The sequence below is a fragment of the Mastomys coucha genome, unplaced genomic scaffold (genome assembly GCF_008632895.1).
Source record: "Mastomys coucha isolate ucsf_1 unplaced genomic scaffold, UCSF_Mcou_1 pScaffold18, whole genome shotgun sequence".
NCBI lineage: Eukaryota > Metazoa > Chordata > Mammalia > Rodentia > Muridae > Mastomys > Mastomys coucha.
In genome coordinates, this window is record NW_022196900.1 from 45,198,900 (window position 1) to 45,223,478 (window position 24,579).

General features: G+C 42.3%; 1 protein-coding gene across 1 annotated transcript in view; it reads left to right on the plus strand.

The window, feature by feature from the left end:
* The window catches only part of Sh3gl2 (SH3 domain containing GRB2 like 2, endophilin A1), a 179,308-nt gene extending 157,751 nt beyond the window's left edge, over window positions 1-21,557 (plus strand). Inside the window, exons 4-9 of the mRNA XM_031377793.1 lie at window positions 8,692-8,835; window positions 9,970-10,103; window positions 11,751-11,909; window positions 13,934-14,037; window positions 18,033-18,163; window positions 19,811-21,557. Of these exons, the coding sequence (XP_031233653.1) occupies window positions 8,692-8,835; window positions 9,970-10,103; window positions 11,751-11,909; window positions 13,934-14,037; window positions 18,033-18,163; window positions 19,811-20,010 (872 nt within the window). The 3' untranslated portion in view covers window positions 20,011-21,557. The remainder of the gene's footprint in view (window positions 1-8,691; window positions 8,836-9,969; window positions 10,104-11,750; window positions 11,910-13,933; window positions 14,038-18,032; window positions 18,164-19,810) is intronic.
* Window positions 21,558-24,579: the final 3,022 nt, after the last annotated feature.

A 24,579-nucleotide genomic window follows, 5' to 3' on the forward strand; every position in this document is an offset into this window, starting at 1 on the left:
CTCCTCCTCTTCCTCCTCCTCCTCCTCCTCCTTCCCTACTAGATGGCTAAGTTTATCCTGTTTCTCCTAACAATCAGCACATGAAGATGTGTCTCAGGAAATGATGTGGCTACCCACTCTGCACCTGAGTGCCTCTTATGTTAATAAACACGAGACAAGGGCCAGGGTTCTTTGTCTTTTTGTGGTGGATACCTTGTCAATATATTTATACTTTCTATCACAGTAGGTGGAAGGAAATCGATCTTGTGAACAAATAGAAGCCTGGCTATAACTTTTAAGTATCTTGTTATCTTATTACTTTTAAAAGTATGTTTATTCCTGGCATGTCGTTCTTTGAGATTCAAGGACAATACTTCATTATTCCATAGTATCGAATCAAATTATGATATTTTAAACATACTTCTAACAACCTTCATATTCTATAAACTAATAGCCATTTTATAAGACTAAAGTGTATTAAATTTAGTAGCATCCTATATCCTATGGAAATACTCAATGAAGAACAATTTAAAATTGGGTGATCCAGTCACAGATGGACACTGCCCCCTTTTGCATTCCAAATGAATGGTTCATTGTTGGAGTGTTCAGAAGACCTAGGCAGAGTACTTTATGCATGCGAATTCACTTGTAGGCATTTTCTCTTTTCTTAATTCCCCTTTCTTGATCTACCTTTTACTATTCCCACACATACATGTCTTTAGTTATATAAAGGAATATGCTTTAGACTAGGACCCACATGTGAGGGACAGCATCCTTTATTTCCTGTGTGATCGGGTGACCTCGATTTGTATTATGTTCTAAGTATATCCATTTTCCCAAAAGTTTTGTGATTTAATTTTTCTATAGAGCTAAGTAGTATTCTATTTTACATCTGCACTAGGTTTTCCTTATTCACTCATCTGTTGATAATTAGGATGTGTCCATTTCTTATCCATAGCTAATTGAGCAGCAAAAAGCATGGGGCACATGCATTTCTGAAGTATGGTGTGGAGTTCTTTGGGTGTATGCACAGGAGTGACACAGCTGGGTTGTACAGAAGTTCCAGTTTAAATATTTTGAGAAACTGCTGAATTGATTTTTTGCATGGCTCTTCAGCAAAACTAACTAGTACATCTGTGTACATCTGTGTTGTCCATGGATGCATTTCTGGAGGAAATATGTGAAGAGATGGAATCATAGAACATCTGTGTTCAGACTTAGTAAATATTGCCTATTAGTATCCAAATTCGTCCTTCCCCTAGAGCGATACATGAGAGTTCTGGTTGCCCAACCTGAGTGCCCAGAGTGTCTGTATCATGGGCTTAGTTCATTTCTGCAGATCCTCAGAATGGATTGTCTAACTTCTCCCCTTTAAGTTCATTTTCCAGAAACTCAGCCTAGCCACCACTCGTGTGATGAGCCTCCCAGCCTTGCTGTTTTAGGGGAAATTGTGCTCTTTTTGGGGGGGGGGGGAATGCAGGAGCAGTATGGTCTACTTCCTGCCTTGTGTCAGCAAGTGAGTATCTGTCTGACTGTGTACATGACCAGCTCCTTGAGCACGTATCTCCCTAGCACAGTCCCCCTCACAGAGCAGGTGCTTAAGGGATTCTTGTTTTATTTATCATTGCAGAGAAAATCCTTTCAGGTATTTCATTTTTGGTAAATAACCAATCCAACACTAAAAGTCCAAACTTCACTGTATAGGGAAAACATAGTTCTTTCCATTGTGACCTAGAGAGGTAGGTGTTGCTCTGTACCCAGGCTGCCCTATTTCTTTGTGTAGTCAACTGGTCTCCAACTCATCCAACCCACAGGCTCCAGCCTCCTGAGCAGCGTTTCTCACCCTCACTAATGCTGTGACCCTTAGAGTTAGCTCCTCATGTGGTTGTGACCCCCAACCATAAAAGAGTTTTTATTGCTACTTCACAACTGTAATTTCGCTACTGTTATAAATAATAATGTAAATATTTTCAGAGCTAGAGGTTTGCTAGAGTGGTCATGACCCACAGGTTGAGAACCGCTTCCATGAGTGTCCAGACTACTGAGCTACTGCTTTCAGTTTATTTGTGGTTTTGGTTCTGTTTATCTAGGACTCATAATTTAGCCCTGAGATTCTCTTCTTTTTTTTATTAGATATTTTCTTTATTTACATTTCAAATAATATCTCCTTTCCTGATTTCACCTCTGGAAAAAAAAAATACCCTGTTCCCTCCCGCCTGCCCCTGCTCACCAACCCACCTTCTCCCACTTCCTGGTCCTGGCATTCACCTACACTGGGACATAGAGCCTTCATAGGACCAAGGGCCTCTCCTCCCACTGATGACTAACTTAGCCATCCTATGCTATACATATGCTGCTAGAGCCATGATTCCCACTATGTGTACTCTTTGGTTGGTGGTTTAGTCCCTGGGAGCTCTGAGGGTACTAGTTAGTTCATATTGTTGTTCATCCTAAGGGGCTGCAAACCCCTTCAGCTCCTTGGGTCCTTTCTCTAGCTTCTTCATTGGTGACCCTGTGCTCAGTCCAATGGATGGCTGTGAGCCTCTACTTTTGTATTAGTCGGGTACTGGCAGAGCCTCTCAGGAAACAGCCATATTTCCAAACAACACTTGCTGTCATCCACAGTAGTGTCTGGTTGGTGATTGAATATGGGAAGGATTTCCAGGTGGGTCAGTCTCTGGATTGTCCTTCCTTCTGTCTCTGCTCCATAGTTTGTCTCTGCAACTCCTTCCATGGGTAATTTGTTCCCCCTTCTAAGAAGGATCGAAGTATCCACACTTTGGTCTTCCTTCTTCTTGAGTTTCTTGTGGTTTGTGGATTGTATTTTGGGTATTCTGAGCTTCTGGGTTAATATCCACTTATCAGTGAGTGCATACCATGTGTTGTTGAGATTTTCTTCTTTATCGTTTCTTGATTCAAAAAGATTGTTTGACCACTTTTGGTCGTTATGCTGATTTCCATGGCATGACTCAGAAATGGTGCTTCCTAGGGTTAGTGTGAAGTGACTTGTGGGCTAAACAGTGAAGAAGGCGGGATTCTACCTACTTTGGTTAGGAAGGCCTGAGGACTGTGAGACCTGGCAGTGGAAGACCCTAATATGCATGAGGCAAATGCCAGCCAGGCCACCCACAATGCTGCTGGTCTCTAGCCAGCTGCCCACAGACCCCTCACTGGTGGGAGCCGGAGTCTATCATCCTCAAGCTCTGTATCAGAGCACGGAGGGGAGCTGGTGTGCTCTTGAACAGGGAAACCTTTATAAATGGAGCTGTCCAAGAGCCTTATAAACTTTTTTGCATGAAATGGTTCAATCCACAGTGATAAGGAGACACCTTTGCCCTGCCTCCCACTTTCCAACCAATGAGCACCTTCCCAGTGTCCTGTTGAAATTCCTGTCCTGCAGGACAAAGATGTATCATTAGAGCATTTCAACACACTCACATCAGAAGGTCCGGACCGGGAGGACAGGAGGAGAGACCACTCTGTTACCTAATACAGGCTTGTGAGCTGTGGCGAGGCTTTTGGCTGTTTATCAATGAATATTGCTAAGGACCTTCTGAATAAGATCATCTTCGTGAAAACACAGTCAGCAAGATGTACCTATCCCTTACATCTGCAAGAGCTCAAAGCTAATACACTACCCCCCCATGAAAGAAGGCAAGACTTGATTGCTAATGATTTCCTGTTTGCTTGTTTGCATTAAGAAATCAAATGAAATTAAAATAAAAATAAAAAGTGTAATAGCATAGAAGTATGACTTGAATATTCCAGGCTAGTTTCTGCCTCTGTGGGCAGGCAGCTTTAGGGTGGTTGGGCAGTGACTCACGGGGACACTGCTTTTGCTCTGAGAACTGCAGGCTGAGCCAGCCTAGCTGCCACATTGCTCAGTGTGGAGCCTGGGTTTCCCTTCAGCTGTGCCCAGAATTAGAAAGCTCTGCTAGGGAGGCTGTTACCCTGGGAGCTGGTTAACAAGCCAGACTCAGCTGTCCCCATTTGTATCCTTTAAAAGGTAGAAAGATCTTGAGATGGAAAAGAAGCTGTTCTCTGTGCTGTGTGCACAGCAACAGAAGCCCTTTTGAGGGTTGATGCAACCATTTGTGGTCATCCTGTCCTGCTCTTGGTGTTTACTCAATAAATGTCTTTCCAGATAATCATCTCACATAGAGCCCTTATGTCTTTTCCTTTGATGTTGTTTTCTGATTCGTTTTATAGGTCAATCCTTATTAACTTTTCTCTCCCTGGCCAATTGCCTTTTAAGCTAGTGATCACGTGTTTTAGTCAAACTTTTCTGTTTGAAGGCCCTTAAGTTTAGGCATGGCTAACCCATCAGATCTGTATTTATCCACTACACCCAAGAAATCACAGCAGAACTCTTCTCCTCAGGGGGGAAACAGGGAAGTGCTTTTAATTAATTTTATTTTTTTTCATAAGGGAAGTCATTTATGAACATGTATGTAAAATTACACAGGAACGGCTATATAAAAACTCCGTTGGCTCCAGGATTGAAATCTCTTCCTCAGTTCCTGCTCCTGAAAAGCAGCATTTTAAAGACTCTTGACAATCACGAACCAGCAGTCCTCACTGAGCATGTTTCCTTTTCAAGCTGTTAGCTGACACTCATTTCAGAAGATGAAAATTTTCTGTTCCTCCCCTATCCTCCCCATATTCTGTCTGTCCCTGTGATTTTCCTGCTATGTCACTGCACGTCAGTCATGCAGTCCCACAGAGACCATGGCTAGAGAGCCCTCTTGAGAATCAGGCAGGCTGCCTGGGTCCGACGTCTTGGTTCTTGTTGCCCAGGACACTGGGCTTCCTTGAGACCTCTTTGCTGTCATGTGTTCTTTGTTTCCTTGCATTGTATTCTGTCTAGATGTCTTCCCTGTCCCCTTTCTTGCTTCCTTTAGTGGAATGCCACTTTCATTAGCATGGGAAGAGCAAAGAACTGCGACTTCAGTGATGTCACTTGAAACTGTCACTGTTGGACCTTTGTATTTCATTGATAACTCAAAGTACCTTTATAAATTATGTTTTTGTAATATGTTTCAATTAATTGCTCCATTTTTTCTACAAAATGTCTCTTTCTTTTCTCACGTGGTGAGTAACCGATTTTTTTCTGTCTGAAGTCAGGGTCCTGCAGTTCCCTGTGGGAGCTCCTTTGTGGGCCTGAGGTCTTGGGCTTGGTGTTCAGTGACCTTTTTTATTCTGGAGACACAACTGTTTGCTCTGGGAAATTCTCTTGGACTTTGAAAGCAATTTTCCTCTTCCATTTCTTCAATATTCAGCTTATTTAGCTGTTACATGTCCCATACTAATAATGATTCTGTATTTTTCCTAATTTTTCATATCTTTTTGTTTACTTTTATTTTTCCTCTTATGAGATATGAACTTCTATACCTTGGTTATTTGTCTAAGTTTATGTTGTATTTAAGTTCAAATTAGAATATTTCATAGAGTTCCTTTCTCTGTGTTTTATGAATAAAATATGTTAGACATCTGAAGGTATTCATGATAATGTATTTTGCACTCCCTGAATTTTGTCTCTTGTGATTCCTTTGGCTTGGATTTGTTATTGTCATACTGTCCGTGGGTTCTAGTGTTCCATTAGAGGTCTTTATCTGAAATCTGGTGATAGTGGCCATCTTTTCTTTGTCTGTGTACAAAGCAAGGCTCTGAGGGTATAGATGACAGAGTAGACCACCTCCAGTGGCCTCTTCTAAGGTGATCAGTCTTTGGTTGAAGCATCAGATGCATCTAGTATGGTTAGATACCTTTCTAGTTATCTTACTTTCTGTTTTCTCCAGAGAAGAATCCCCACGACACACACACACACACACACACACACACACACACACACACACACCTCCATTCAGAAGCTACAAATTTGGCTATCAGGCTCTTTAGGGAAAATGGAGAATATGGGCTCATATATTTGTCATCTTTGCATGACTGTATTGATATACTAGACCCTGGCCACCTGTAATACAAAAAGACATTTGTTTAGGTCAGAGTTCATGAACACATATGTTCCATTCGATTGACCCATGAAGACAGAAGAGGATGGTAGGTAACACGCCATGGTAGGACTGTGCATTGGGATGAATGGCCATGTCAAGCTAGATAAGGAGTCTGAGTGAACACAATAAGACCACAACCAGTGACCAAACCCATAACATTTGGTGGACACACCCCATATTCAAACCATGCCAGCTCATGAGGACGTGTGTTGACTGTTACGGGATCTTACCCTCAGCATGATCAGCTATTATTTTCTTAAAAGAAATCTACTGAGTTCCTTTCCCCTTTTTTTCCATCTAGAGAAACAAGCCTCTCTGTTCCATTCTCTGGTATACCTTAGAAAGCTCTCCTTCACATGAGTGTGTGAGCAATCTGTTTTGGCAAACCACTGCCATGCTTTGTCTTTTCCCAGATGGCTGCCCATTGTGTTAACACTTACTGTACACACTGCCTTACGCTGGCCTTTGCTGGGAGACACACAGACCGTTGTAGCAGGTTTGCTTAGGGATCTGTTTATTCACTAAGCCCGGAGGAGGATGCTGGGAGAGTTAGGATGTTTAGGTAGTTTGGAGGAAAGGTGACTCCTGCCTAGGGTCTGTTTAGGGAAGAAAGGCTTTAGGATTCCTGACTCATACATAATTTGGTGCAGCAACTAAGATAGCATTACAGGACTTTGAATGTTTCCTATTTGTGTTTCCAAGGTTCATTGCCAGCTTTTTAAATAACTGTGCCAGAAAATAATTTTGAAACAATCATGCGAACAATTGAGGATGGTGGTTAAACAATTGATGATGTTTTTCAAGGACATAGACATTTTATCAATCCAAGGTTCTTAAAAATGTAATGAGTTCACAAGTGAATATAAAAGAGAATTTCTTCAAACCTGTGGCTAGACACATTTTTACATTATTTGAAAAAAACATATCTTGTTGCTTTCTTTCCTTTTCTAAAGATGTGGAATGTGTCTATATGTTCTTAAGTGATGAATAAAATACGAAAGCTCTATATAATTTAACAATATTCAAAAAGGCTTTGAACATCAGCCACAATATAAACACAAGTTGTTTAACATCACTTATGAAAATCAGATCTTAATAAAACCAAAACATAGTCATAAATCAATAACCAATGTTCATAAAAGGCATTCATCACGGGCAAGGCAGGATTGAAGAGGTGTAAGCTAGGCTGTTGTTACTGTGGTTCTCTGGTGTCCATAACTCTTCTGTCCTTCTGTCCATCCCGTCCTCATTTTCTAGTACCTGCTTGTTTCCTCTTAATGTATGGTGTTGCTTCCTCTGCTCTTCCGTGTTGGGCTGTCTAGTGTCTGGTCCTAGCACTGACATAGCACTTACCAGCTGTCCTTTCCTCTATGTGAGCGCCATGTGGCAGGAACCCTCTCCTGGATCTCAGCTATGGCTGCCTGTAGGAAAGAGCGTGCATGCAGGTCTACTCGAGTGAGTAGGTAATTATGAAGCACTTCAACTTCCTCAAACCTAACATATATGATACTTTTTTTCTTCAAAAGCTTGAAGTGAATAGAAGGTAAATTTTGTATTTGTTGCAGTCACCTCCAGCTTTGTGTGTGATATTAGTGCCACTTGCTGCTGAATACTATGTGGTTCAAAACTCAGTGGTGCTTTCCTGTGGACATTTTCCCTTGCCATGCTCCACCCTATAGGCCTTGTTTCTGTGACTCACTAGAGTCTCTTGTTCTGGCATCGAATATAAACACTTCAATCTAATTGGTCTTATAACAGACTCTGCCTTCAGCTCATTATAAACTTTGTGAATAGGGATAATTTTTCTCATTTCCACTCTATACCTTGGAGGCCCAAAGTTTAAATAAAAGCCTATTTAAACTGTATGTTTAAGATCAAATACTAGTCTCCACATGCTAGAAGGCATTTTTACTTTCAGCTGAGATTTCCTCAAGGGTTTTCATGCAGCTAGCATTATCGACTCAGTCCCAGGTTAGTGTGTAATCAACACTGATACTGAATCAGGGACACCTAGAATCAGCCAGATCATAGTCTTCAGTAATATTGCTAAAATGATTTTCTCCACCCAAATGGGGATGACTTTTTAGGCACCTTTTGATAAAAACAAAAGTAGAAGAGGAATTGAGATGTAATCTCTGAGAAACAAAAATCAGTCTTCAGCTGAGATGTTTAAGAGATGTAATTAGGTATTCGTATTTTATTCTTAGTTGAGAGATTACTTTGAGAATAGTTTATTTCACACATGTTGTAAACGAAACAAGGCCCAGGCCCATGAGTTCACCATCATTCCTTAGTTTAATCCACAGCCTCCTACAGTTGAGATATGAAACGGGAGTGAAACTTGAAGATGAGCATCTAGTCCAGATATTCCCAGGATGCTGTGTGCAGCCAGCCAGGCCCGAGTCGCCGCCATGATTTGGGTGGGAGGATGTGGGAACGGCACCCAAGCCATGCTGCTGCCTCATCGAGACCCGTATTTGGCCTTGCTGTATGATTCTACTTGGAGTCGAAGGGAAAGTTTAGAGTTGATGTATATTCAGTTGCCCACATATTGTACGCTAGGACTGTAGGCCCAGTGAAGGTACAACATCAGGAACTGAGTAGGCGTGTGGGCTGATTGAAGCTTGGTTCTCCAGCCAGCACAGTTCCCATTATGTGTAGTGATGCTATTTCCTAAAGGCTGTTCTGTCTTTGTCTCCAGCTTCCAGGGCTAAACTAAGTATGATCAACACCATGTCGAAAATCCGCGGCCAAGAGAAGGGGCCAGGCTACCCTCAGGCGGAAGCACTGCTGGCAGAGGCCATGCTCAAGTTCGGCAGGGAGCTGGGCGACGATTGCAACTTTGGTAAATAGCCTTTGTCATACTCTAGTTCTCCGTGGAGGTTACAGTGCTGGTTAAAAAGGGAGGGGGGAGGCAACAGGGGTTTGTTTTTGTTTGTTTTTTTGTTTTCTGGAGGGGAAACTGGGAATGGAGAAATTCGCATGTAAATAAAGGAAATATCTAAAATAAAATAAAAAAAAAAGAGAATCGACATAAGTAAAGAAATACTTAGACTCTCAGAGGATATATACTTTGTAAGAAATAAGGATTTACTTTTTAATAAATGTGTTTCTTTTCAGTTTTCTCTAATAAAAAAAAACAAAAAACAAAACAACAAAACAGAAACACCACCACCAACAACAAACTCTAGAGATCATTAGTCAGCTGGTTTATATTTTAATTATATTTTAATTCTCAGTGGTGGATGTTATACATGGGGGATAAAATGTGATTTTAGGACTGCTAGTGTTTAAAGTGATCTGTCTATGGCTTTTGTCCTTTTTCTCTAATGGGACCCCGGCCTTGACAACAGTTTGGGCAGACATGCCCAAATGCCTTGGCACTTTACTGGGCGTATCTGGCAGGAGCTGTGTATTAAAGCAGAGTGAGCAGTCACAATCAGCATGGTTTCCTACATTGGCACCTGGGCTTTCTATGATTAATCCACTGCTCATTTGATGGTGATCCCTGATTCTGTTGCCTCAAGCAAAATAGAATTTATCCCATCTCCTCTCTTCCCTGGCTCTCAGGACCCTAAGCACTTTCTGCCTTCACCCCTCTTGATATGGGACTTTTCTAGTCTCTTTCTCTCAATTCTTAGTATCTGCTTCTGCTAAAAGCATTGAGCTGCAACTGATCTCATATTAATGAGAACTAGTCACCGAGAACAGAGAGCCTTGCAAAAGTGTTCAGAGTAAAATGTCCCGTTCCTGGTAAGGAGAGATATTCCTCCTTAAAAAGGGGCGGTCAAACCCAGTTTTCAGAATGCCCCACAGCAAATAGAAAAGCTACTTTTGTCTTGAGAGGACTGTGGGATTTCTTTGACTCTGCTGTCTTATAGGACAGGGCAATCCCTACACTGCTATCTTGAAGCCTATTGTTGCAAAGCGTGCTTGTCTTTATTCTTCAGCGTGTGAGATCTTCATTTTCCCCTCTCAGGTCCTGCTCTTGGTGAGGTGGGAGAAGCCATGAGGGAGCTCTCGGAGGTCAAGGACTCTTTGGACATGGAAGTGAAACAGAACTTCATCGACCCCCTTCAGAATCTTCATGACAAGGATCTGAGGGAGATTCAGGTCTGTGAGATCAGCCTTCTCATATACACGCAGACTCTCATTTCCCCAGACAGCAATCCCTGGGATACACAGGATAGGGCACCTGAATTTCTTACAGCTCCATAAGATGAAAGGAACTAGGAACCAAAAGCCATCAACCCCACATCACAGCTATAGCTCTGCTGCTCCTGAGCAGTGCATTGATTTCTGTGTTCAACTTCCTTGTTAAACAGTTTTCATGCCATTTTTCTCAAGAAAAATGTCCCTTACTTTTTTTTTTTTTAATGTAGCCCTGGTTGTCCTGGAATTTGCTCTGTAGACCAGGCTGGCCTCAAACTCACAGAGATCCACCTGCCTCTGCCTCCTTAGTGCTGGGATTAAGGGTTTGCATTGCCGCCACCCAGCCAAAGGGATGTCCTTTATTTGGAACTTTAAAATCTGTTAATGGTGGATAAGGCTGATGTAGTCCCCAAATATTAGCTGTACTTTTGATAGTTTAAATAAGTAGCTACTACATCGCTCTTACATTTTTATGTGTTCCATATTGTCGTTGGGATTTAGAAGAAATGACCGCTCTTTGTGAAACTTGCAGAGCAGCTGAGCTATTTCTGATAAATTCAGCTGGCATTGTGTCTGACTGGCTGTGAGTTCAAATGCTTCTTAAGCACACCCTTGCCAAAAGAAAGCACACTTAGTTTGGATAAGAGTGTGGATAGGAGATGCAGTGAGAGGGGCAGGGTATAGAACATTACCAATCCTTTATCTTGCGGGTTCTCTACCACCCTGACTCTGATTTTATCTTCTTCCTCCCTCATCCATACACATTAACAAACAGAGGAAAGTCAGTCTTTTTTTCCCACCGGTTAGCTGTAGAATACCACGGCTATTAGGAAAGAAAACTACTATTGATCTTCAGGAAAACATGACAGAACACAGCTTATCCTTGTCTTTAGAGAGGTTATGAATCTTACCATATGGAGATACTTCAGGGTAGGATTTAAGCTACAAGTGTATGTGAGGGGGTGCGGGAGTGATGGAAGATCCTCCAAGGTCCCTTGCAGTTTGGATTTGTGACTGAGTTGTGTCACCTGTCCTTGGAGAGGTAAACTCACCTGTCCCCGAAGCTGTATCTGTCAAATGGGACAAGTGTTGAGATGCAGGTTACTAGGCTCAGGTCTGGCTCTCCTGACTTAGGTGATCAGGGATCTTCATGCTTACCAGACAGACTAGGTGACTCTGGTAAACTAGATTAGTCAGAAAGGAATTTCATTTTTAATATCTTTACCTCAGATAAGGGTGCTTTTCCATTTCTCTGAAGAAGGTAGCTGGTGGGCTCTTGGGTGTGGCCTTTTCTTGAGGTAGAATGTGGGGGGATGCATACCCACATTCCATTCTTATCATTTGGCAAAGAAGCATAGTTAAATTGTCTTTGGCCTGGAAATGCTTAGCAAAAGGACATTGGTCTTTCAATGACTTGTTTCTCATTCTCAATTATTTGTAAAGGTGTCCCTCCACAATTAGCCATGGTACATGTGTCTTCATTTCTCTGGTGACGTGACATCCAGTCGCATTTTGGAGGCTAGTAGGAATGTAAGCAAGAGGAGATACAAGAAGGTCTTTTCCATAATATGTCCTTTCAAAGCCTATTCCTGCCCTTGGCTCTTTCAGCATCACCTGAAAAAGCTGGAAGGCCGACGCTTAGACTTTGATTATAAGAAGAAACGACAAGGCAAGATTCCAGATGAAGAACTCCGCCAAGCTCTGGAGAAATTTGACGAGTCTAAAGAAATTGCTGAGTCGAGCATGTTCAACCTCTTGGAGATGGATGTAAGCTGCTTCCCTCTGGGTTTTCATTTAATTTTACCATTGAGTCATAGCACTGGTATGTTGAAAGACACATCATGTACCATCTGGTTCCTCTGTGTGATAAGAATGAACAGAGGGCCACTTCTCTGAGTGATTTGGCATACAGTCGACATGGAAATGGAAGTTGTTCTTTATCCTTATAGTTTGATTGAACCAGAACTTTGTTTAATGGATTTTAAAGGATTGCCAGTAAGTGCAGAGATAGAGAATGCCGTGGTAACCCACATATAAACCTAGCATATTACCTAGCATATTACAAACTACTGCTTTAATATAGAGCATATGACCTGCAGGTATGAATGACAACAAAGAACATTAAGAATTGAATATCCAAAGTTATAAAGATGGTCAATTCATAGAAGTGAGCTTGATATTTTCATAGAAAAAATACGTAAATTAGAGTTGATGATTTAGCAGAGACACTATATTCAGGGCATGGTTGAGATGGTTTAGAAGTTGCCCCTGCATCATCAGAGTTCTAAATTATCACTTAAGGCTTTGGACATTAACTTCTGTTGAGTCCTTTCAGCTGTAAAGCCACATGAACAGTCCTTTCTTCCTTATTTCACACATGTAGAGATCTGATATCCTGTCCTGGACCATCTCTATTGTCTAATCCCAGAGTTCATCTGGGGTGTTTGTAGGGTTTTGTGCACTCATCACTGGGGGAATCTCCAGAGAAATAAAACCATATGGTTATAGATACAGGTGGTGTGGATGCAGGATGCATAGCTGGAGATCTAGGTAGAAAAGGGAAATTATTCATAAGGGGGGTGAGTGAGGCTCAGAAGCTCCACATATCCCTCCAGATAGTTGGAGAGCCAGTGAGGCTGAAAACTTGGTTCAGGCTGATTCTAAAGGCCTGAGAGTGAATGGCAGGAACAGGCTAATTGATTCTTTCACCAGAGAGGCTAGATCACCCAGCAGTGGCAGAGAAACACAAGTCTCATGGATGGAGAGCTGGTAACTCTGATGTCCAAATGCAAGAGGAGCTAAATATCCAGCCCTAGGAGAGAGGGGATTGAATCTCTTTTGTCATTTGCCTTATTTGGATCTTCAGTGGACTGGGCAGCATGTACCATTTTAAATATGTAAAGCTCATCCTTGCTCAGTTCTTTCTGATTCAAATGCAAATCTAGTCTGCAAGTAACTCTACAATCATACCCAAAGATCATGATTTGCTAGCTTTTTGAGTATCCTTTAAAGTAGCCAAGTTGTCATCCAAAATTAGCCATCCTGTTACTTAATCGGCTTATATCTTGAGTGGCAGGGAAAGCGTGTTGAACATGTGGAGTCCTCATCATCCAGAGACAGTGCAGGTTTCTCTACAGACAGTTTTGTCCTCCTACCACTCAGTGAAATACTGTAGGAACTCTGAACCAGTGTGTGTCCTTGTACCCTGGGCCCTCTTCCCACATCTTCAAACTCACAGGACAGCATTCATTACCATTCTTGACTTGGAGGCTACAGCTCAGCTAGATCACAGCATGAGATGTCCAAAAGTAAGGTTGCTTAGAGTATTAGATAATTAACTTTAAATGCCACTTGGATCAGGCTAAGAGGTTCAAAAGCTTTATTCTACACTGTGGTACCTGAAGTGAGAAATCAAATTTTCTCTTTTTTTATTACCATCGGTTATTAGCATGTAAAATGATGCTTAGATTTCATGTTGGCTGCTGCAGACAGGAAGCAAAGAGTCCTGTAGTCATAGAATCTTTCTCCTAAAGGACTTCAATGAAAGAAACCACATCATAACCATTAAGCTTACAGTTGAGCTTATATTGCTGAGTAAAAACAATGAGACTTCCCCAAAGCATGGTTCCGTGTGCAGTTCTGAGCATGAGGATGCTCTCATATTCTTAATCAACGTAGAACCTGTAGAGCTATGTGTGTTATCATGACAAGCTGCCCAGCCGTTGGAATCCCAACACTGTTTTGGGAGAGTAACCTGGTAACTGAACAGTGCTCTCTCCACCCTTCTACAGATTGAACAGGTGAGCCAGCTCTCCGCCCTTGTTCAGGCCCAGCTGGAGTACCACAAGCAGGCAGTGCAGATCCTGCAGCAGGTCACTGTCAGGCTGGAAGAAAGGTGAGTAACACTTCCCAGAGGTTCTTACTTGCTGTCAAAGGATGTGCAAAGAAACGGAAGTAAAAGAATACACTTAGAGACAAATGTTTGCCAACCCACCTGCTGATCCAACACAGGCGCCTTGTGGAGTGACTGTTTGATTTTACTTTTGCACCATGCCTTATCTTTCCTCTGGATCTAACCTTGTGTTTATGAGATGTTGATATATGAATTGTATATTTGCTACCATAGATGATAGACCAGAATTCTGTTGATGATGGTGGCTGTCATCTGCTGAGCAATATCCTACATAGCTACTGTGCATATGATCACTTTGAAACAGCCCTGTGGACCTAACAGATGAGCAGCACTGTGAGGCCCAGGAGGTGAAGTAATAACTGCGGGTCTAACACAGTGATGAGGTGGGGCGCATGGTCAGGCACAAGCTATTTGGAGGCCTATGTCTTTTCATTCTTGTTTTGCTTGAACAGTGATGCACCTGTCCACTTTCAGAGGACCGCTTCCATGTTCCTGTTTAGCTTCCTTAAATCTGCCTCACAGTGAGCTATAGTAGTTGTCTACACCAACAGAGCTCTTTGGGGTTGTGAAGTATAGCTTGAATGAATATGTGCACTATAATACGGATGTGCCTTGAAAAACATCAGATTTCTCCTAAAGGAAAAGGGTGGACCTCTCATCTATAGAGCAACATAACTTAGCATTAGCTGCAATTAGAATGTCAGTGGGCTCTGCTGTGATCATGGCTGGGTAGGATTTGTGGTGTCTGAACCTATAAAAGTCCATTATACTACATGTTGCAACCCTAAGAAAATACCAGAATTTGAGGTGCAATTTCCATTGCATAGGAATCCCTTTTACATCATTATAATATCAAAGGAAAAATGAAGCAAACATCTTAAGGCAGGGGCCTTATTCATTATACTTTACTTAGCCAGGTGACATCATTATTAAGCAGGGATCTTGTTATTCTTGCTTCATTTAGCTAGATAAAGGAAGAAACTTTGCTAAATAGATGTATCAAAGAATTATGTAGCAGCCTTTATTTTTAATCATGTCCAGAGTACACTCTCCTGGGTAATTAGTGGCTGAGTGTCCAGTGAGGCCTCCAGTCATAAGTCATATGCTGCATTGTTTTGGACTAGTTGGCCTTCCCTTCACATTAGATTCTCCCTTCTTTGATTTTTTCCTTTTTTTTTTTTTATAAATCTTCAATTCACCCTTGCAGAAGTGTGTCTAACACTGAAGCTTCTCTATTAGAAAGGCTTAAAACAAATGTATCAGAACACTACAGCCACACTATGTACCTCTCACTTCTGTTGAAGAAGGGAATGTCTTATCTCTCTCTCTCTCTCAATCTCTCTCTCTCTCTTTCTCTCCCCCCCCAACATTTTTTTTATTGTTCACTTCATGGGCCACTCATTGCCCCTCTCTAGGTCACCTGCCTCCTGCAATCCTTCCCTCACACTCCCCTTCTTCTTCTCTGAGTGAGTGTGGGACCCCTGGGTAAGCCCCAACTCTGTCACTTCAAGTCTCTGAGAGACTAGGCTTTTCCTCTCCTACTAAGGCCACACAAGGCAACTCAGCTAGTAGAACATAGCCCACATTCAGGCAACAGCTTTTGGGATAGCCCCTATTCCAGTTGTTCGGAACCCACATGAAGACCAAGTTGCACATCTGTTACATATGAGCAGGGAGGCTTAGGTCCAGCCCTTGTATGTTCTTTGGTTGGTGGTTCAGACTCCATGAGCTCCAAGGGTCCAGGTTCGTTGACTCTGTTGGTCTTCCTTTATAGTGCCTATCCCCTTTGGATTCCATAATCCTTCCTTCTATTCTTCCATAAGAGTCCCCAAGCTCCATCCACTGTTTGGCTGTGGGTGATATCTGTATCTGTTTTTGCCAGCTGCTGGGTAGACTGCTCAGAGGACAACATACTGCTGTCTACAAGCACAACAGAGTATCATTAGTAGTGATGGGGATTGGTGCTTTCACATTAGATGGATGTCAAGTTGGGCCTGTTACTGGTTGGCCAATCCCCCAGTCTCTGCTCCATCCCCCGTGCCTGCATTTCTTGTAGACAGGATAAATTTGGGGTTGAAAGTTTTGTGGGTGGGTTGCTGTCTCTGGTCCTCCACTGGAGTTCCTGCCTGGCTACAGAAGATGGCCTCTTCAGGTTCCATATCCTCAATATTGTGAATCACAGCTAAGATCACCCCCATTGATTCTTGGGCACCTTCCTTATCCTAGGACTCTGTCTCATCCCGGAGATGCCCTCCACTTCTCACCCCTGCTGGTTGTATATTTCTATTCATCTTCATGGCCATCTAGCCATCTCTCCAGTCCCCAAACCTTATTCTGAACAACCCCCCCTCCATTTCCCTCCCTTCCATCTGCATCTTACAACTATTTTATTCTCCTTTCTAGGTGAAATCCAAGCTTCTTAGCTTGGGCCTTCCTTTTTGTTTAGCTTTTTTAGGTCTGTAGAGTGTCACATAGAACCTTGTATTTTATGGTTAATATCCATTTGTAAGTGCGTACATACCATGCATGTCCTTTTGGGATTGGGTTATCTCACTCAGGATGATATTCTCAAGTTCCATCCATTTGCTTGCAAAATTCATGATGTCTTTTTTTTTTTTTTAATTTCTTGGTTTTTAATGATGAATAGTATTCCATTGTGTAGATGTACTACATTTTCTTTATCTATTCTTCAGTTGAGGGATATCTAGATTGTTTCTAGTTTCAGACTATTATGAATAAAGTTGCTGTGAACATAATTGAGCAAGTGTCTATGTGAGATGTTGGAGCATCTTTTGGGTATATGCCCAGGAGTGGTATAGCTGGGTCTTGAGGTAGAACTATTCCCAGTTTTCTGAGAAACCACCAATTGATTTTCAAAGTGGTTGTACAAGTTTGCACTCCCACCAGCCATGGGGGACTGTCCCCCTTGCTCCATATTCTTGTGAGCATGTGCTATCTCTTGAGGTTTTGATTTAGCCAAAACTCAAGTCCAAGTGGATCAAGGACCTCAATATAAAACTGGATACACTGAATCTCATAGGAGAGAAAGTGGGAAATACCCTTCAAGGCATTGCTACAGAAGACAAGTTCCTGAACAGAACACCAATGGCTCAAGCTCTAAGATCAACAATTGATAAATGGGACCTCATGAAACTGCAGAGTTTTTGTAAGGCAAAGGACGCTGTCAGTAGGACACATCAACAGCCACGTAGTGGGAAGGGATCTTCAAACATGTTTTAAATAAGTATAATTCTAGAATTGCCATACCCCTAAAATTTATTTTATTTCCTTAAAATAAAATGTATGCATGCTTGCCTTTTTGAATACCAAACACTGGGAAAGATTTCGTTGTGGACAGAATCCTCTTACTGCCTTTCTTTTCTCCTACCTTCCTTCATTTCTTTTCTACTCTCTGCATCTCCATCTGCTCATTCTTATCAGAACCCGTGGCCCTTCCTCTTTCCCTCCCTCCAACCCTTCTCATGTTCCGCATGGAATAGATTTCTTTCATATGCTCTCCTGTAGAGCTGTGGTCTCTTTCCTGATACCATAGCTCAGCTTCTTTATGGATAAGTGAACTCTTCACATCTCTAAACCCTGCCCGTGCACTTTGAGCTCTTTGTGGAAATCTGTGGTCAGTGGGGTCTGCTCTCCTCTATACACACTGCCTTGGGGCAACAACTGTGTCTTATGCACCTTTATGTTCCTGGCCCCTAACATAGGTGCATATTAGCATAAATTACTCTGAATATAGGAGTGAAAGATTGAGAGAAAGGATGAGGACAGTGAGGACAGGATGGAAAACCTCCCAAAAAAACACGTGCCATGGAATATGAGAGACCAAGGGTACTTAGCACATGTCCACTGGGTCATGGAAGATCTGTAAGTGAGCCAAGCAGTTCCTGGATTTTACTACTTTTCTGTTCACTTGTCATTGGCTGCATAATTCCCCATCACCTCTTTTCTTTGTGATACAGAATAAGACAAGCTTCATCTCAGCCAAGAAGGGAATATCAGCCCAAACCACGAATGAGCCTAGAGTTTGCCACTGGAGACAGTACTCAGCCCAACGGGGGTCTCTCCCACACAGGCACACCCAAGCCTCCAGGTAAGGAGCAGAAGGTTACAGATCCTATTTCCTGGGCCTTGGGCACATCCATAGGCAATGCTGAGAAAGTTGAGAGCGTTCTGCTTCCCGTGCACAGCAAGTCATTGCTCATGGGATGGTTTGTCAGGTAGGCGCTCTGTTCCTGGACAGTTTTATCCTTGCTCCATTGTCCCACCTTCTTTTCCTTCTCTCTGAAATGTGTATTCTTGTGGTAATGATAACAAAGCTCATCGGGCTTATCTTCCTGACAATTCTGGGAGAAGGGAAAGCGATGGCTTAGGAGTTTATAATTACTTGTTTAACTATAGACATGGCCAAATCCATTCATGTTAGTAATTTTACACATCTAAACATTCAAAATAGTATAATTAGTTATACAGGCAGTATTCTAAAATCTTAGAATCACAGATCAGTTCTCATTCTTCAAATTTGGTAATTCCAGACTCTTGAAAACTGCTGTAATACAGGGAAAACAAGGCACAGAGCAATGGGCCTGTCTTTGCTCTGTGTGACTGGCTCAAAGAAGAAGCATTCTATTTGCTTCTTCACCCAAAATTAGAGCTAGCAGTAGAATTTTCACTAAATGATTGTGTCTATTTAACAACCAAAGTTTTAGAAAATCATAATCTATATTTGGTGAATTGGTGTGCACATATGGGTACTATGTAAGAACCACAGGACAAGAATAATGTAATACATGCTATACCATTTAATAAAGAATGGACTTTGCCTTAAGCAATATATTTTAAATGAGCAAACATATTAATTCAGCATGCACATAAATGTAAACATAGAAAAGTGTCTGTGGGCCTCATACTAATGAGATGTCTTAAAAAGGGAAACAGTATAATTTATTTATTTATTTTTATTTAGAGAAGTCACCAAATGAAAAATGAAACTATATGTCTTGTTTGTGGGCAAGGAGAAGTGCAGTCATCAATAATTTACATGGCAAGTGTGAACCTTAGGGCCACTGCCCTCAGGGCCTCAGTGGGCAACAGTGGGCGCTCTGAGCTGCGGACAGAGACTCAGATGTCCCCTTCATTCCATGACAGCCTCTTACAGAGCTTCCTACTGCAGTGAACCAGTCACTGGAGATCCAGGAGAAATGGGATAAGCTGCAGATCTTTGCAATCCATGACCAGTGTCAGATGGGTTCCCACTTCTTTAGGCAAGACAGTTTTACAGCTGGAAATGCCTCAGGAGAAAACTTGGGTCTAATTTGTATATGTGGGTATTTGAAACGGTCATGGCAATGGAGAGACTGAACTAGTGGGTACACATCAGTATTCCTCTGGGGAAGATGTAGCTGTTACCAAGTGAGAGCATCCAGCCATGTAAGAGCTGGGGAAGAGTGGCCCCAAAGGCCTCCTTCCCTTTGGGTCTAGGGGAACAAAGATGGAATTTAGATTTTAGTAAGTAGTAATTCAGGGGTATTGGAGGGGAGGTGTTAGCTATGTGCAAGTTTGAGAGTGGCCTAGCCATTGTGCTGTTTAAGGCATATTAAAATAGAAGCCTGTGTATATGTGATTTTTATTTGAGAATCCAGAGGAACTCGCACAGCAGCCACTGGGGTGATCAGAGCGGATTAACCTTTTCCCGCTGCATGCTCTGACTTTTTATGTTCTCTCTGCCTCTGCTTCTCAGGTGTCCAAATGGATCAGCCCTGCTGCCGAGCCCTGTATGACTTTGAACCTGAAAATGAAGGGGAATTGGGTTTTAAAGAGGGTGATATCATCACACTCACTAATCAGATTGATGAGAACTGGTATGAGGGGATGCTTCATGGCCAGTCTGGCTTTTTCCCCATCAACTATGTAGAAATTCTGGTTGCTCTGCCCCATTAGGATCCTGTGCTGGCTGGCTCACCTCCTTCTGACCCAGATAGTTAAGTTTAACCACTGCTTTGGTAATGCCGCTTCCAATACATCACGAACGCAGGCCGCAGTGGATGATTCATCAAGCCCACACGTGCCCTTGGGTTGACCTGTGTGCTCCTATAGGAGACACGGTGATAGATGGTATCTTCCAAGGCCAGTGGGCCTGGTACATGCTTTAAAACTCCATCTGAGAGTAGCCAGTAGTCCCAGACCTGGCTTCACAGTTCTCAGGAGGCTGTGGTTCCTGATAATATGCCTGTGAACCACATCACGGAAACATTCTCCTCACTGAAGATATTGTCTCTCACCCAGGGGCCATCTCAAGGTCTCCAGTTCTCCATTTACAGAGGAGAAAGTCCTTTTTGTTGCACTTTCCCTTCCTAAATATGTGAGTCACAGAATTGTTGGCAAAAACATCCCCCACCAGCAAGTTGTCTGCCGGTCTAAGCAACTTGGTCTCCTGATGCCATCAGCAGAAGTATTATTTGTCCAAAGCACCTTTGTTCACCAATATCTATCTATCTATCTATCTATCTATCTATCTATCTATCTATCTATCTATCTATCTATCTGTCTTCTATCTATCTATCTATCTATCTATCTATCTATCTATCTCTTATCTATCTACCTACCTATGTCTTATCTATCTATCTATCTATCTATCTATCTATCTATCTATCTATCTATCTCTTATCTATCTATCTACCTACCTATCTCCTACTTCTGAGACATGGCCAGTTTTCTTCCCTCCCTGCTATTAAGCACTTGGCAGGTGTGTAGGGGGTTGTCCCCATTTATCTCTAAGTGAGATGGTGAACAATCTGTATGTTGACTGAAAAGCAAAACTTCTGGTTGAATTGAGAAGAAATCTGGTCTCTACACTCAGATTCCTTGCTGTATAGAAGCTGTGTATATACGTAGCCCGTTTCTGAAGGGTACAGGAAGGGGGAACAGCTGTCTTCCCTTCTCTGTTTACTTACCCAGGAATCAGTCCATTCCCTGAGTCCCTTTGCCACCAAGACATAGGAGAGAAACACTAGTAAGCATTTCCCACTTCTTCCTAGAACAAGACAGTGAGCATCACTTCTTCCCACGTTTACTTGTTTGTGTTCCTTGAACATCATTTGTGCATATTCTGCCCTCAATGAGGACCAAATAAAGATGATTTTTGTGCTTAGCAGTTTAAGGTATGTGGCTGCATATGCAAAACCCTTTTCCACTCCAGTCCTTACTTTGAACGCCTCCCTTCCTCATTTTGTGTGTACAGTGCTGTGTACGCTGATCAGTGTTGGTTTTTTTGTTTTGTTTTCCTTCAGTTATGGAAGTCCCGATAGGCACCCAGAGTTCTATTTATCTAGCTGTACAGACTACTCCTTCAGAGGTTTAATGTGCTGCTTCCGATGTGCCACTTGCAGTAGTGGATCATGTGGAGTGAAAGGCAAATCTTCCTGCTTAATGTATAAACTCACCATGGGAAGCACTGCTGTTTCCAATAAATATTGCTGAAGACAAAACAGAGGGTTCTGCTTCTTCCTTTTTGTCAGTTCTCTGCTCTGACAGTGGGTGGACTGAGACTCTTCTGATCTCCATTGCCTTTGGATAAAACCAATCCAGACCTGGTCCCACCCTCATCTCCAGCTTGGGGCATGCAGGGGAAGTTCCAGAAACAAGAGGTAAGTTAGTTTAGGTACTTGTATCACCAGTGCCAGGACAAAGAGCTTGGGGGTGGAGAGGGTAAGTACATGTGATTTAAGAAACATTGCTGTTGGTGGGGGAACACAGTGCCAAAAGGAGCAAATGAAATATCTTGGCCGGGCTTTTGGCTATTTTGTTTCTAATTTTTCTTTATTTTTAATTTCATACATCTATATAGTGAAATATCATCTCTACCTCCTATTTCCTCCATTAACTCCTCTAATGTCCCCCTATACACCTTTCAACCAACTCAAGTCTTTAAGTCCAGTTGGTGTTGTCTATATGTCCTTGGGTGTGCACCATGCACTAGAGCATGGGAAACCTACCATTGGTCACATCTTCAAAGAGGAAGGATTCTTCTTTCTCCAGAAACTATCCACTGCCGGGCGGTGGTGGCACACGCCTTTAATCCTAGCACTTGGGAGGCAGAGGCAGGTGGATTTCTGAGTTCGAGGCCAGCCTGGTCTACAGAGTGAGTTCCAGGACGAGCCAGGGCTATACAGGGAAACCCTGTCTCAAAAAACAAACAAACAAACAAAACAAAACAAAACAAAAACCCAGAAAATATCCACTGCTTATAGTTCCTCAGGAAGAAGTAGGGCCTGGAGACAGCAGGGATATAAAGAGTAAACATCCTCCCAATTTTACAATAGAAAAGTGTGGACTACAGCATGTGTCCAACTACTGCCAAAAAAATGATGTAAGTTATTTTTGCAATAACCTTTCAAAATCACTTCCTGGTGAGGCTAATAATATAAAAAAAATACTATTTACCACACATAGAAAAAGAGAAAGAAAATAATTCAAATAATAGACCAAAAAACAAACAAACAAAACCAAAACCTAGGCTTTTCAATTGGGAGGGGAAATGGCAAGAATGCTGTAACAGTTTTAAATAAAATTTCACTGATTATAAATTGATCAGAATGTAAAGTGTCATTTTGCATGTCATTATTAACTTTGATGCAGCTTATAAACACTTGATAATTTTTCATACGTGAAGCTAGCTGAACATATCCACCAGAAGTAAAGAGCAATGAGAAGCACAGCGCAATGAAAAGCCAAATGCCAGGGGAGGGAAACGGGAGGGTTGCATGGCCTACACACAACAGGAGGTCAGAAGGAGCTATGTGCACTCCCCACAATGTTTTAGTTAACCAAGCATCCCTTTAGCTTTAAGAGATGTATACATAGGGACAGTACTTAATTAATGTCTTTGAAACCCAAAAGGAAACTATCAGCAAGACTCTGTACCAAAGAGTGCTCTCAGTGTAAGTGTCAAATGAACTGGTCCGTATGAGGAGAAAACAAAACACATTATTGTATTGCTTTCCAATTACATTTCTCTTTGTGATTACATGTCAACTAAAGCTTTCAGAAGGCTAGGGGAATTGCAGGCATGTTTTAAAGACCTGCGAGTCCCACTTTAGTCCTTCTCTGGCAGCTGCTTCAGTGTGCCCAGGGGTGTCCAAGTCAGTCCGTCAGTCACTGCCCTGCCTGGTTTTATGTCAGGGACTCAGGCTAGAGTCATTTGGGAAGAAGAAACATCAAATAAGAAAATGCCTCCAAAAGATTGGCCTATAGGCCAGCTTGTGAAAATGTTCCTTAATTAATGATAGGCATGGGAAGGCCCAGCCCATTGTAAGTGGTATCTCCCCTAACAGGTGGTCTTGGTGTATACAAGAAAGCAGGCTGAGCAGGCCAGTAAAGGGCGCTTTTACTGTATCAGTTCCTGCCCTAATTTCCTTGGTGATGATGAACAATGGGCTATAAGACTAAATAAACCCTTTCCTCCTCAAGTTGATTTTTGGCTGTAGTTTTTTAATCGCAGCAACAGAAAACCTAAGACAAACACCATAGCAGTTTCCCAAAAGATTTCCAGCTCTGGGTAAGTTCCAGAAGCACTAGGCTATGTACAAGTATTTTAAATCAGCCGTCTCCTATTCACAGGCACTTTCTTACCATTTTGCTTTGACTTCTCAAAACAGTTCTATCTATAGATCGATCCAGTATGACTTTACACACGTATTCCCACCCTCACCCGCAATGAGATCATAGACTAGTGCTAAGACTCCTTCTACCTGGACTCTGCATCTCGAAGTCACTGGTAGATGTTTTCCTGGGCACTCCATGTCTTGTGATAGAACCAGAGAAAGAAACGTCTACTGCAGGGCCATACTTCCACTATAGGGTCCTCTGTCAGAACTCTTGCTTGTCTAATTTGGACTGGTGCATCACACCATTCAAATTAAGTCTCAAGGATACATACTGCCAGGGTACAAAGATCATAAGCTCTTCTCAATCTTCTTACATTCTGACAACAGATGTCTGACTCTGTCGCCTACTGGCAGGCCAGGATCTGCATGTTATACAGGCATCCTGTCCCTATCCCATCCAGACTGGCATGCCTGTGGTCTACAAAGCTACACTCTAAGTGAACCTGGTTTATCCTGGGAAATTGACAGGTGATATAAGAAAAGTTGGCATGACTTGTCAAAGAAGGGGGAAAGAAAGGGGAAAGAAGTTCTCTGTCACCCTGTCATATAACTGTCTCCAGTGGAACGACAGAGAGAAGCGTTGCAGAGTTATAGGTAGTTCTAGACACCAGAAATCACAGCCTTGTCTCTTATAGGAACATCAGACATCTGAACTTATGTGGGAACCAGCAAGGGCAGGAGGAAGGTAGCTTGCAAATTTGATGAAACCTGAGGCAGAGTGACTCTATACCCAGGCCCCAGATTTACAGTGTTAACTGGTCATCATTCAGCCTTAACATACCTCCCACACTCTTTGTTGATTTGTCCTGAGTAGTTTCCAGCTCAGGGGACTAGATTGCCCTCT